We start from the raw sequence: 13664 nt of genomic DNA, 5'->3' as shown, positions 1-13664 counted from the left end.
TGCTCTGTGGTTTTGAGCATGCAGAAAGTAAGTTTCCAGGCTCTTCCCAAGCATGAATCTTCACAAGTTTCTCCTGTAAACAAGCACTGCTTTAGGGAACATAAAAGAATGGTATTCCTCTTTATAAAACAGCCTTAAGAATGTGTTTGCCAACATGGCCTGTGAAAAATTCAGAAAGGGCTGAAACATTGCATGTTACCTGTTTTCTGTGGGAAAGAGGTAAGAGAAGGGCATTGGACACTGTCCAATGGCTTCTAAGAATCCTGTATTTTGTTGTTATTACCCAGCTTTATCCTGTCTCACTCAGAAAACAGAATAACATGAAATTTGACTCTCCACATATTAAAACTAAACTTTGAAAATTATTACCATTTTCAATTTTTTTTTTTTAAATCTTAATCATTTGAGTTCTTGAACTCATTTTAGAATAAAATAACCATGCCATTTCAATCATCTTTGAGACCATCTAATCCTTTTTCTGAAATGAATAAAATAGGCCATGATAATTTTTCAACTAAGAAGCAAATAAACACAACTAACTAACACAAAGCTCTCCTCTGAGGGCTAACAGGCTGAGGCAGAGATATGCTCTTTCTGAAATTTTCTCATTGTTGGAAATCCTATAAATAAGCCACCATTTGCCACAATAAAAACCAACATTTCCCTGTTTCTCAGAAAATTTGAAATTTCCTTCCTAAAAGAAGGAAACAACCTGCAGACATGCTTTTAAATGTAGCAACCTAAGGGTTCTTCCTACCTAAACTGGCAGTCTCACACACCTTTTCTAGAAGAGTATTCTTAATAATATCCCTTGACATTTTGCATTTGGAATAATGAAATATGAAGGAAGCTATATAATTCCTTCAGATCAGGAAAGTTTTCCATCGCTTGCATTGTACAAAGTTACTCCCACTGCCAACCAGGTAATATGACAATTAAAATATTCACCATTGTGGAGCATTCAGTGAAATCCATGGGCCACCAGCTAACATTTACATTCAGCCTTTCAAATTAGTGACTTTACCTTCATACGATCCAAGCTCTCATAATCAAAGCCCACTCCATAATTCATAGACTAGTTTGGGTTGGAAAGGATTTCAAAGATCATCTACTTCCAATCTCCCTGCCATAGGCAGGAACATCTTCAATTAGACCAGGCTGCTCAAAGCCTCATCCAATCTGGCCTTGAACACTTCCAGGGATTGGACATCCACAGCTTCCTGGGAAACCTGTTCTGGGGCTCTACCACTCTCACAGTGAGAATTTCTTAGCTCCCATTTCCGTCTCACCATGTGGTCACATGGACTTCAGTGGTTTCAGTAGCTGAGACTTCACCTGAGACAAAGTTACTCCATGATTTTAACTGATGTTTGAAACTGAAACTTCAAAGTGGTTAGAGCTGAAATAAGTAATCCACACACATTCACCTCAAAAACTATAAATAAGTTGTAGTAGGAGGTTCTGTAATATACATATTACTTCATTCCCCAGAAATAGTTGTTTTTTCAGCTGTATCTGGACAGAGAGCATTACCATCATGCAGATATTATTACTGTGTATAAGAATATGGTTTTTCTAAACTCAGACTGGGTTCACAGTGAGTAATAGGTTTTAGTTTCTCAGCCACAAATAATTGCACTTCATACTTTCTTTACCCTTCTTGTTCTGGAGGTAATCTGATTTAGTGTGCTTTAAATGAAGGATTCAAAGTAATTTGCAATCTATTTCTGGGCAATTTCCCTTAAAGCACAGTGATAAAAGCTGTGCCATTTGTTAAAAAGGTTTTACTAATGAAAGTAACAGCTGTTGTCACCAGTGTCTCTGGATTATCTCCTCTTAATGAGCTGATTCCAGGTGTCTTGCTTTCTGGAGTGGTTTAAACAATGTAAGTAACCATACTCAGCACACTGTTAAAATTTAGGCAGCTGGCTGTTTGTATAATCATCCTGTTTTTGTGGCAGTTGACCCTTGATCTAGGTCCCACCTAAGCTGCATTTTTTAATGTGATAACATTCCACATGCACAGTAAAAAAAATGCAGTGCATTGCACTGTTTTCTATTTGCTTCTGAACCAGCTCTGCAGTTATTTTATTGCAGCAGGATGTTTATTGCCACAGAAGCCTAAGGGAAAACCACGTAACTGAGCTTCAGTAGGGTAAAAATTGGAAAGCTATGCCTTTTAGCACCACCACCACCAACTTTTGTACAGACAGCCCTGAGGCAGAAAAACTGCCACAGTTTTTAGACTTTAATGAGGCTGCATGTCACCAAATGTATGGGAGACACTTTGTTCAGACAGCTCTGCAAAACAAGGACCTAACGTATGCTCAGAGGGGTAAGGCCTGAAGAATTGCTTTAGAGAAAAATAAAATCTATTCAAGCACAAGCCCTATTTCCGGGCAAGCTTGCTCCATGTTGAAGACCATATATGTTATATTTTGTGTGTGTGTCTTCATAATGAAAGCATCACTTGAAGTACAGTTATTCCTAATGCAATTTGCAGGAAGTTCATCAACAAGATCACAATTTTTACTTTTTATGAACCTTAAGTGTCACTAAATAGGCACAATAATCTATCCCAATTCTGTGTCTCCAACTCTCCTTGTTACATTGAGGTGAATTAATTTGCAAAACACATTCATGAATGTTCAGATGTTCTTCTCTTCAGAACCCTCAACAAATCTTGAGAACCAATCTCCCATTACCTCACTGTATTTGTGTCCTAAACCTCAGAGCAGGACACACCACCAGGTCTGTCTGCATGTGCAGCACTAAACTTGCTCTTCAGTTTCTGTCATGCTCAACCCTCACAAACTCCTTTCATTTTGAGGTTTAGGGATTTTATCTATTTTCTCTATTCCCAATTACCTGTATTACTTATTGTATCTGTCTGTATAAACTCTGGAATGCCCAGAACAAGAATAACCAACTTTTCTGGTGCAGTGAGCTTTCCCCTAAAAATGCTTCAGTGCCACAAGACACAGATGACAAAGCTCTCTTGGGTACAGGGACAAACATCTATAGGAATATGTCCTGGTTGCTTTTCCAGGGTCTCACTATTCCACTTTTAAGTAGGACTGGTCAGGAAGCTCAGAGCAAATAATGATCTCAAAACTGTTGGTGTCACAGTGGATTACAAAATTAAAGTGTATCAAACAACCAGACACCCACAAGCAGCTTGAAGCAGCTAGAAGAACCAAAATTACCACTTGTTGTGGACAGTTTACAGAGAACATCTACTTATGCAGTCCTCAGGCACAGAATGAGACTATTTCTTCACCATTTTTCTATTTTAATTACCTAATTTGTCACTCTTCAATTCCTGGAGCTCTGCACTTCAATGTACAGTAAAGAGTACCAGTATATTATCAAAATTCGGTAAAGTACTTGCAAGTGAAATAATTGTCCCAAACTCACATTTTAACCAAATGATTTTGCATCATTGTACACAGACCCAACTAGATTCACCTAAAAGAGGAAGAGCTAATCATTGCAACAACTACCTTATCACTGCAATTATAGCGAAGATCAGCTTGTTTATCAGGCTGATAAAAAAGGTGATAATGGCTTTTTCCAGTGTGATATATTTATATATGTGTGGCTGGGAAGAACAAGAATTGATTTTTTTAAAAAATTGAAAGAAATTATTTTTATTAAAATAGGTAATTTTCTACCTCTTTAGAAATGAGCACTGAATTGGCAAGATCAAAGAGCATTGGAAAAATAAACAATATTCCTGATGTCTTTTGTAATTAAGCACTGCAATTACTGCAGAAAGTGTACCGCCCCCTTTTAGTTCACCTCTCAGATAAGTGTTTCATAAGAAATAATAGCTCTTGCTGCCCTCCTATAAGTGGTTTTTTAAACACTGCAATGGCTGTGCAATCTAATTGAAAAATACGGGGGGGGTGTGCTGTCATAGATTTTATTTTATTTTTTTTTTAGTCTTGATTTGCTTAATCTGAATTGCTTGGTAACCAGGTTTGGGTTTTTTTAAACGAAGTTTCTGTCATTAAAAACTCGGTTCAAATTGCACTAATATTTTAATGCACTAGGTGGCATAATGATATTCATATTAGAGAAATTAAATGATTCACCACCACACAGATACTTCATTGGATAAAAGAAGACACCCTTTTTGCCAGATAAGAAGTCCTATGATAACTTCTGTATTATAAGATTGCTAATACTTTTAACTCTCTTTTGTGTTCTTTAGAAGAGTACTTCAAATTTTGAAAGAAAAAAACTATTCATATTTGAAGATGATGATTTAAGAATTGAAATACCTTGAATGTAGGGAATTAATTTAAAAATCCTTTAAATCTTGCTCCAATCCTGATTGTGATCAACTTTACTCTGAACAATTTTACTTGGGGCCAACATTAAAGCAGATCAAAGAAATGTGAGCTTGAGATTGTTGGCTTTCCCTGGGACTCCTGTTCCATCAGCTCTGATATGGGCCACATTAAACACATGTTGACGCTGCCAGGAATTGGACCGGGTGACTTTAATCAATCTTTTTCATTTCTAACTCTATTAACTCCACCATTATAGTGGACATAATGAAAGATCCTTTTAGACTGATTCTGGTGTCAGTCTGAAGCGGCATTATGTCAAAAAAAATTTAAGTCATCTTCATTTACTGTAAACTCAGAGACTTGCTTTTTGCTGCAGGTGTTCTGTCACAGTTTGCTTGAATTTGGGGCAGTAAATTACAAGACACATCAATGTAAAGAGGCAGTGAAATCATTTATCATTAACTTGAAGAGGCCATTATTCAGCTGAGGAAGATGACTGTTTTATGAAATACAAAGGATGAGATCATGATTTAGTGATCAGAAGTGTTTTTTTTTTTTCCAAAACTTAGCAGTACATAGTGAATGTGAGAAAGGAAAGGAGCCTAAGAAGTCGATACAATTTTATCTGGATAATGTTTTGATGTTGGCCATCACAGTTAAAAGTGGCTGTTATGAAAGCTGTTACTGATTAGCAGACAGATTTTTTGATTGACTAATGACTATATATGTCCCACTTCTTTCTGTGCAACTACAACTCTCACAAGCTGCAGCACTGCCACAAGCAGGAACCCTATCAGACTATCAGGAAAAGATTTAAAGAAGTGTAAAGCCTTTTGTCTTCAAAGGACAATTTGAAACAGTGGAGTTTCTAAACACTTTAGAGAGTCCAGAAAATATAATGTCTCTAGTTTGTTCTCCTTTTTTGATGGAGTCACTAACATGTTTACCTGTTTTACAAAATTATCCCCACTTATAAAGTTTATTTGTACATGGATAATAGGATAATGCTATTGCTGGGACTAATTTTTTGAAGACTGAAGAAGTGTTCAGCATAGAAAAGGTGAGCATAGTATGGAACACAGTTCCAAATTATCCATTTCTGAAAGACATTAATGACAGGGCTTCTCTATTTTGTGACATGGTCGGTAAGGAATCCTGAAGTGCCTACCTTTTCCAGCTGGTGCATCCCTTCCTCTACACAGCAAACTGAAGCCAGTGTTCTCAGGGTCTGGGGATAAAGGCACCTGAAACAATCCTGGCGACAGATCTTAAAGAGAGCAACGACACCTCCTTCCTGCAGGGGAAAAACAGCAATCAGGAAAGTAGTACTAGAGGTTTCCCTAGTACTCAATCAAGATTGGGATGGGGAACGGATTTCTTTAGTAGTTTATCCAAAATAGCTGTCGTAACTACATCAACAAAGAGGTGCTAAGCTCACACAGAGAACTCAAGTGGATTAATGCTTGTACACTAAGTGATGAAAAAGTAATACAACCTCAGCAGGAGGTGTGCTTAAGTGATTGACTTCTACCAGTTACAAGCTCTATTTAAATTAAACCTGACATTTCTGCAAAAATTACAAAGAACCATCAATAGGTGGCAATTAGAGTGGGATTTAACTGATCCTTCAGCCATGTTATCAGTATAAAATGGGTTTTTGTTACCATGTATTTCCTATTACTCTACATTTCTGAGCTCCACACAAAATTTACTTGATGTTAAAGTTATGAGCAGGAAGGTCATATGTTTGAAGAGGTACTGAAAATAAGGTGGAAATGGGTGTCAAATTCTAAACAGATACAATCCAAATCTTCATTCTCTAATAAATAAAATTTGCATTCCTAAAAGTTTTTTTTTAAATACTACAGTGACAAAGACTTGAGTACCTATTACAGTAGCTATCCTTAATTAATTTCCAGCACAGCCTGTGAAGATATGTTTTAGTAAATTTCAGGTAACAAATGTAAATATATAAATAAATACCAACAATGTAGCACTCTGTGATTGTGTTTTAAAAACTATTTTTCATTTCAAAATATTGTGCTACCTGGTAGACTAGATATGCCTTTTATGATGTAGAATCAGACATATGATGAGGATGAATGATATTAAGAGATTGATGACAGATGAAAGATCTCAGACTAAAGTGTTCAGATTACAGCATTAATTAAAAATAGTTGAAATCATGGAGCAAGTGAAAAGCACACCCTTTTTCTAAGCCTGTTTCAGTACACACTGTTTAAAAGTATTTTTAGATTCACAGAAATAATCTATTTTTTCCTCAACCATTATTTGAAAGCTCCACAGGTTATACTGACTTGAAACCTCTGGGCTACAATTCAGACTTTACTTATTTTCAGAATTCTATATTTTTATACTACTTCTGCTTGAATACAGTAGTGGATAATAGATGAAGCAAAACTTTCTGTTCAGTCTAACAAAAGAATTATACAAAGTCCTATAAAATTAGACAAAATTAACTCTTCAACATATGTTCCAGATAGAAATTTTAGATTATATTTTTGTATAAGTATATGGAATTTCTGTGGCATCAGTTAAAACTGTAGGCTCACTTAAGATTGTTAGGAGTAAAACTTATTTCTGGAATTGTAAGAAGTGTTCATGTGTCTGTTATTTTATACCTAGTACTGCTATATATAGCCTAATGCAGAAAGATATTTCTGAGCCTTTAAACTAAAAAAGAGTCAGTACATGAACAAAAAAGTTTCAGTCATATTTTTCCTTCCACAAAAGGATACTGCTCTTTCACCCAGCAGTAATTAAATTATCTGTCAAAAAGAGGAAAAAAGCTATTGCACTGGCATTCCCAAGAAAAAAGTAGCTTTTTTGTGTTTTTTTTTCAAAAAATACATTATCAGTTTGAATTTTCCCACAGTTCAGTTGAATCAGGTGTGATCTGATCCTCTGCTTTAGCCATAATAAACAGAAGTTTGTGGACAAATTTAGTAATGTTTAAGTGATGTTGGCACATTTGCTTCAAGCCTTTTCTATGCCAAATGCCCTGATTTTGCTTCTGATGGACAGGAAGTGATTTATCACTGCTTTTGTCAGGAGGAGATCTGTACTCTTTATTTTGTGTCTCATGTGCCATTACTAAGCTGTAAAATATTGACCATGAGTAATGAACCAAGAGATCTGTAAGTGAAATATTGGACAGGTGGAAAATACTGAGCCTGATTCCATGGCTCGTCAAAACCAGTGCCCTCACGGGGGTCAGATCATTTCTCAGAGTTTATTCACCTTTCACAAGATTCATCCCCTGGATCTTTTGCAGTGATGCCAAACCATTCCATCTGACAGGGACATACGTAAATTGGTCAAGTGGGTAAACATTCAGAGGAAGAGAGGGACTCTTGCTTTACTGCTTGACAACCCACTTCTCTCCTGTATTGGATTAACAGGAATTCTGTGGAATGCTGTTCAGAAGGGCTAGGTTTAGGTAATGAAATCACCTGAAATACAATATAGTGAATGAAGAGGGGAAGCAAAAAGGCATCTAATTCTAAGGTGGAATATTTTGCAGTTTCAGCCTGAAATGACACAAATTGCAGTAAATTCTCATCAAGGCTTTGACAACATTTATAATTATCTTGACAGATTATCTCCAAAAAGATCTTCATCAAAAATACTTGCTAGAAAAGAAACTGGCATATAAAGAAAATAAGGCAAGGTGCATTAGAATCCTCTTGGAGCAAGTGATCTGCTGTACAGCAATAAGGAATTCAAATAGTCAAGTATTCTCCAAGGGGGCTATTATGAGGTATGAATATCTTCATTTTTGTTCCCTTCTCTTTTACAAGCCTATTATCACAGTGCTCTGCTCAATACAGTTGGTATTGGACTCTATCATCAGTAAAATGAATTCTTTTTAAAAAATACTATTTTCTTTATCACTCTATGACCTATTTATTGTAACTTGTAAACAGATTTTTACCAGTTCTTCTAGGTGTTACAAATCGAAATCTATTTATAACCCGTTTGCTCCAAGTAATGTTGATTTTCTTATCTTGCCTATGCTACTACTCATTTTTGTTAGAGACCTTAGGTTTTATGTCTCTGACAGCTAGTGAGAACTACTACTGGCTTCCAGGGTGATTCAGCAACATGATTTTTTCACAGCAGATTACAAAGTTACATGCTAAAAAAGAAAGTGTTAAAGAATGCCTGTAGGCGGAATAAAATTATGGGTGATGCTCCAGCATAGAGGAGAGTCTTTGATAGACTTTTTAAATTTCTGTAAAATATTAGCAGGGGATGGGGGAGAAGGAGAGAGAAGACTGAAACCCTTACCAAAATGTAAAATGAGAGACCAGCTCCTGTAATATTGTAGCTTTACAACACTATCTTGTTTTTTTTGGGGTTTTTTTTGGCCACATCTGAGATTGGTGTGCTTTAGGGTTGTAACTTATAGCTTGGGACAGGAAAAAACCTAACAGTAGTGTTCCACAAGATCACACTTTGTCATGGAGAGTGAGACTTCAAGGTTACATAGACAAATCTGTTGAATTTTACTTTCACGGTAAACAAATAATCAGGCTAGTTTTATCAAGGATACTATGACAGCTCTTGAGGGAACTATGGGTTCTATAAAAGATTTTGAAATCTTTGCATGACTTCAATCCTTTTCCACCCTTATAATGACTGAGAACAATTTCTAATTTTTTGTTGATTTTCTGTTTTGAAATCCCCCTGAATTTTTTACTGTCATAGTGAACGAAAGCCAGTGCCTGTCTTATTTCTACTTCAGAGATTGTGAAACCTGTCTCAAATGAAACTTGAATTACAGCACGAGCAGCATTTCATGTGTTATCTGCTCAAAAACTGGAAATGTGACAAGTCTGCAATCAAGAAATAAAAACGTATTTTATTCATATTGGGAGCTTTTGGAAAGGTGCAAGTTAACCTCCAAAGCAAGCAAGGCTCAGTGCTGTTCAGTTTCTTGTCTGAACAGAGCTCTTCACCCATTTGAAATTCTGGTTTGTTACAGTTCCTCTGCCCCCTTGGTCACTGATGCAGGAAACTGAGGCAGTGCAGAGTGTGAAGGATAATGGTCAGTCTGGACAAATACATTTTCCAGTGCACAGGGCACACAGAGACACAGGACAGGGGATGCAATCACTGCTGTAAATTGGCAGCCAAAGACCACTTAGGGTTCTTTGCATAAGGGGATGCATTTCCTCAGTTGTAAACCTGTGACACGCCCAGGTTTTAGCAATATGTTAGCTTAGTGATTTATGAAAGGTCAGACTTCACTTCTGATAAATTAAACTGTTATGGAAGTTGTAAAATGATAAAAAGCCCAAGACCATTTTTCATTAATTAGTTAATTCTGCACTTCTCCAATACTCAACATTTTACCACTGTTTTTGGGTACCACTGAGTGGAGCTCAAATACCAATTTAGGAAAAAAACAAACCCCTCAGGCTGTTGGCACAATCTACTACAGGTTTCTCAGTCTGGCTCGTTCTCAGCCTTCAGAATAGAGGAGTACCTTTTATGGTGCAAATATCCATCTAAAGGCACACAGAAGTAATTAAATGCTGCTGTCTAACCCTGCCTCTGAGCAGGACAAGGAACTGGCACAGCACTTCACAAGCAGTAGCTGGGGAAGGGAGGTTTTTCCTCTTTCTGCATGCCCTGTGGTTGTGATCATCCTATCTTCAACAAGACACCATGTCCCACCCTTTTCACTTTTTCAAGATCCAAACTCTGCAGGGATTTTCAGTATCATGGATTTTGACAGAATGACTCATTTATACCAAAAGTTAGCACCAACTACTCAGCAAATGAGAACACACACTGACGGAAGTAACTGCAGTGATGGGTCTTCTGTAAAAGGATAATACTGGATGCAAAGTATCTCTAAATTTGTATCTTTAATTATATATATATATATATATATATATAATTAATACAACAATGTTACATATATATAATATATATAATATATTATATTATATTATATATATATAATTAATATTATCTCTAACCCCCCTGTACACACAGCTGAAGAGGTCTTGCTGTTTCTCTGCACAGTCAGCTACAGCCATGGTCTATTGTGAAGTTTCTCTCCATTTACATGGCTGGTATTTAAAAAGGAGAGACACTAAAATGTTCCCAAAATGATGGAGGGATAATACCTCCAGATAGATGGCACAAAGACAACTGCAACTGAAGCAATGCTGAGAAGCCTGTTGGAACTGACCACACTTCTGAAGCCGCTTGCACGGGTATTGTGCTTAATTATATTAAAGATTGGGGGGATGTGGTCCTCTTTAGAAAAAAAACCTCTACTGAGATAGTTGTGGTAGTAAACTCTGTAGAGTTGTAAGTCTTGCAAAAGCACCAGAAGAAGAGAAAAAAGTAGTTTCTCTGAGTAAATTTTGTTGCTCTTAAGTGAGATGAGCTTCTTGCACGGCTAGTTTGCTTTGGATTGCTCCATCCATCCCTTACCTTGGCTATGATGCGGCAGAGGTGAGCGCCTTCCTGGGCAAGGCTGAATAAACTGCTGATGGCCGACTCGGTGATGTACAGACTGCCCGAGAGCTCTATCTGCCTCAGCAGGTTCTGGGGGATACAGGAAAAAAACCTGAAGGAGTCAGACTGACAACACACATTTATCACTGCATCTGAGTAGGTGTAACCAAGGATAGTGATATTTAAAAATATTAACAGGGCAAGACAATGGGTACATGTGTGAGAAGGTTTGGTGTGGAGCTCTCCAGCTATTTATTAAATTGTTATTGTGTTTGATCTGGGATTGTACCAGAATTTTAAGATGGCAACTAATTTAATTAGTGTAGAAACTGAATCTCATGGTGATACAAGATTTCCACCTTATTTATAAGGAATATTGCTACACCATTTCTTACACTACCTTCTAAGGCTCTGGGTTCATCACTACTCTCAGTCAAAACATCACTGACAAATAAACATTCTTATAAAGAAATATAGTTTATTTCTCCAATGTATGAAAGAGATTAAATATTTTTTAATGTTTGTAAATAATTATCTTGCTTTTGCATTTGAGTCATTGCAGCTTTAGAGACACAGCTGTAAAAAGAACATGAAGTTTATTTCATTTAATGTTTCTGAAACAAGACATAGAATCACTAGAATAAATAATTCTATTTCCTAGGAGGAGGAAGGTAAGCATTTTTGTATTTAATCCAGCTTTGAAAGAAATGCAAGGAAGTATCCCACATATTACACTGTTATTTATACAAAATTCAATTACCTTGCCTTTAAGAGGTTCTGTTCTTCCACCTTTAGCACTAGGAAAATGCTCCATAATAATGCATTAGAAAAATTCTCCATAAAAGACATAGCTTAAGAGTTCACAATTTGATATGAACCTATCCTGAATTAAATCCCGATACACTGATTAGAAAAAAAGCTCTTTATGCAATTTAAGCTGAAATCTCTCACACAGACACTTAGTCTGCTTCAGAGCAGCAAACTACCCCCAGACAATGTGCTTTTATGGCAGATGTGGGCACATAGCCTGACTGAGCGGCTCAGAAAGCTGTTCATAAAATTGTTTTTATTAATGAGTTCTAATCCAAGTCCTTCAGCCACACAAATGCACACAAGATGATGTAGCATCAATAATTCCACTCCCTTAAAAGAAAAAGGAAGTAGGACTTCAGGTGTGTCAGTAGGTGCCAAGATGCCCAAAGGCAGAAATATCAGCAGTGAAGTACTGCTCCTCTGACTGAAAAGAATAAACATCTTAACAATGGAAACCTACTCACTGAATTTGAAATATGCAAAGTTATTTACACACTTCGACTCATTCATTTCATGTAGTTCTCATAAATTCCAAACAAAAAGAATTAGGAAGTAGTTTGTTAGTTTGACTGTAATTCTGCAAGTATATTTGGAATATTCTCACCTCCTAGTAATAACCCTTTAAAACTACAAGGGATGTTTCTGAAACCACCACAATTTTTTTTTTTTTTTTTTTGCCATCTTAACACATCAGGACATGTTACAGTTTAACCAATAGCATGCATTAATTTTGTTTTGGCACTCCAATAAATACATTTTAACTATGTGTGTTCACTGAGCCTCTCCTTTCCTCTTTTTCTGATGCAACAACACAAAATTTCAGCATAACATCACCTCTAAAACATGGACAAATTATTTGAGAATAATTACATTTGAGGTTTTTATATGTGAGAAAGAATAGAGCATGCAAAGAGGGAGGGAGGGAGGGGAGGGAGGGGAGGGAGAGAGGGAGGGGAGGGAGAGAAGGAGGGGAGGGAGGGAGGGAGGGAGGGAGGGAGGAAGGAAGGAAGGAAGGAAGGAAGGAAGGAAGGAAGGAAGGAAGGAAGGAAGGAAGGAAGGAAGGAAGGAAGGAAGGAAGGAAGGAAGGAAGGAAGGAAGGAAGGAAGGAAGGAAGGAAGGAAGGAAGGAAGGAAGGAAGGAAGGAAGGAAGGAAGGAAGGAAGGAAGGTTGGTTGGCTAGACTTGCAAGTTGCTATTATTTTGATAATTATCTAATGGAAAAAAAATAATGCATTTGCAGCCTCAGAGTAATTGCTCAGTGTATTTCACAGAATCAGAATCACAGAATGGGTAAGGCTGGAATGGGCAACCAGAAGTCCTCATTTAGATGCCTTGCAAGTAAGAGATATCAGGAAAAATAAGTAACATGCTGAGCTAAAAAATAATTTTGTTTGGGATTTGAGTTTATTGGAGAATTTGAGAATACGAACACCTAAATCTCATTGCAACATATTTGAGGTATTGATCATAGGTTTGTTGAAAATTGAGAGCTGTAATTCTAATCCTTCTCTTAATCACAGAATTATAGAATGGCTTGAGTTGGAAGGGGCCTCTAAAATAATCTAGTTGCCATCTTCCCTGCACACCTTCCACTAAATCAGGTTTCTCAGAAGCCCCATCCAACCCAGCCTTGGATAGCCTTAATGGATATTTTCCCTCAAGATTCAACAATTTTAGAAGACCTTTTTGGATTGGGTTTTTTTTACTATGAACTAACCTGTGCCTCTTGTGTTAAAACCAGCTCTATTAACTGGCCAAAATACTGGGCAACGGTTGTGAGTGTTTCATTAACACAAGATTTCATGGACTTCAGAATCTCTTTATCTTCTGTCTGTAAGCACCTGAAAAGAAAGAGATGGGAAAGGGATGAAGGAAAAAAAGATGTAACAGACCTGATTGTCAGAGGTGAGGCCTATGTTAATCACAGGATATGACTGGAATTCAGCTGTTCACAAGGAGTTTGTGTCATTAGCATCATTCCAGACTTCAATCAAAGCTTTGTCTACACAGAGTAAATATACCATGAAAGGATAACAGTGGACACTACTGAATAATT

The 13664-nt window shown here is 36.9% G+C and overlaps 1 protein-coding gene across 1 annotated transcript in view; it reads right to left on the bottom strand.

Moving 5' to 3' along the window:
• LOC102099466 (protein inscuteable homolog) overlaps window positions 1–13664 on the bottom strand; it is a 127751-nt gene that overhangs the window by 39328 nt on the left and 74759 nt on the right. Inside the window, exons 5-7 of the mRNA XM_014257862.2 lie at window positions 13326–13449; window positions 10773–10886; window positions 5467–5592 (exon numbers count right to left, since the gene is read on the bottom strand). Of these exons, the coding sequence (XP_014113337.1) occupies window positions 5467–5592; window positions 10773–10886; window positions 13326–13449 (364 nt within the window). The remainder of the gene's footprint in view (window positions 1–5466; window positions 5593–10772; window positions 10887–13325; window positions 13450–13664) is intronic.

Source organism: Pseudopodoces humilis, chromosome 7, assembly GCF_049639895.1.
Source record: "Pseudopodoces humilis isolate 2021_Gansu_Grassland_sample_001 chromosome 7, ASM4963989v1, whole genome shotgun sequence".
NCBI classification, from domain to species: domain Eukaryota; kingdom Metazoa; phylum Chordata; class Aves; order Passeriformes; family Paridae; genus Pseudopodoces; species Pseudopodoces humilis.
This window is presented reverse-complemented; position numbering and strand designations above follow the sequence as displayed.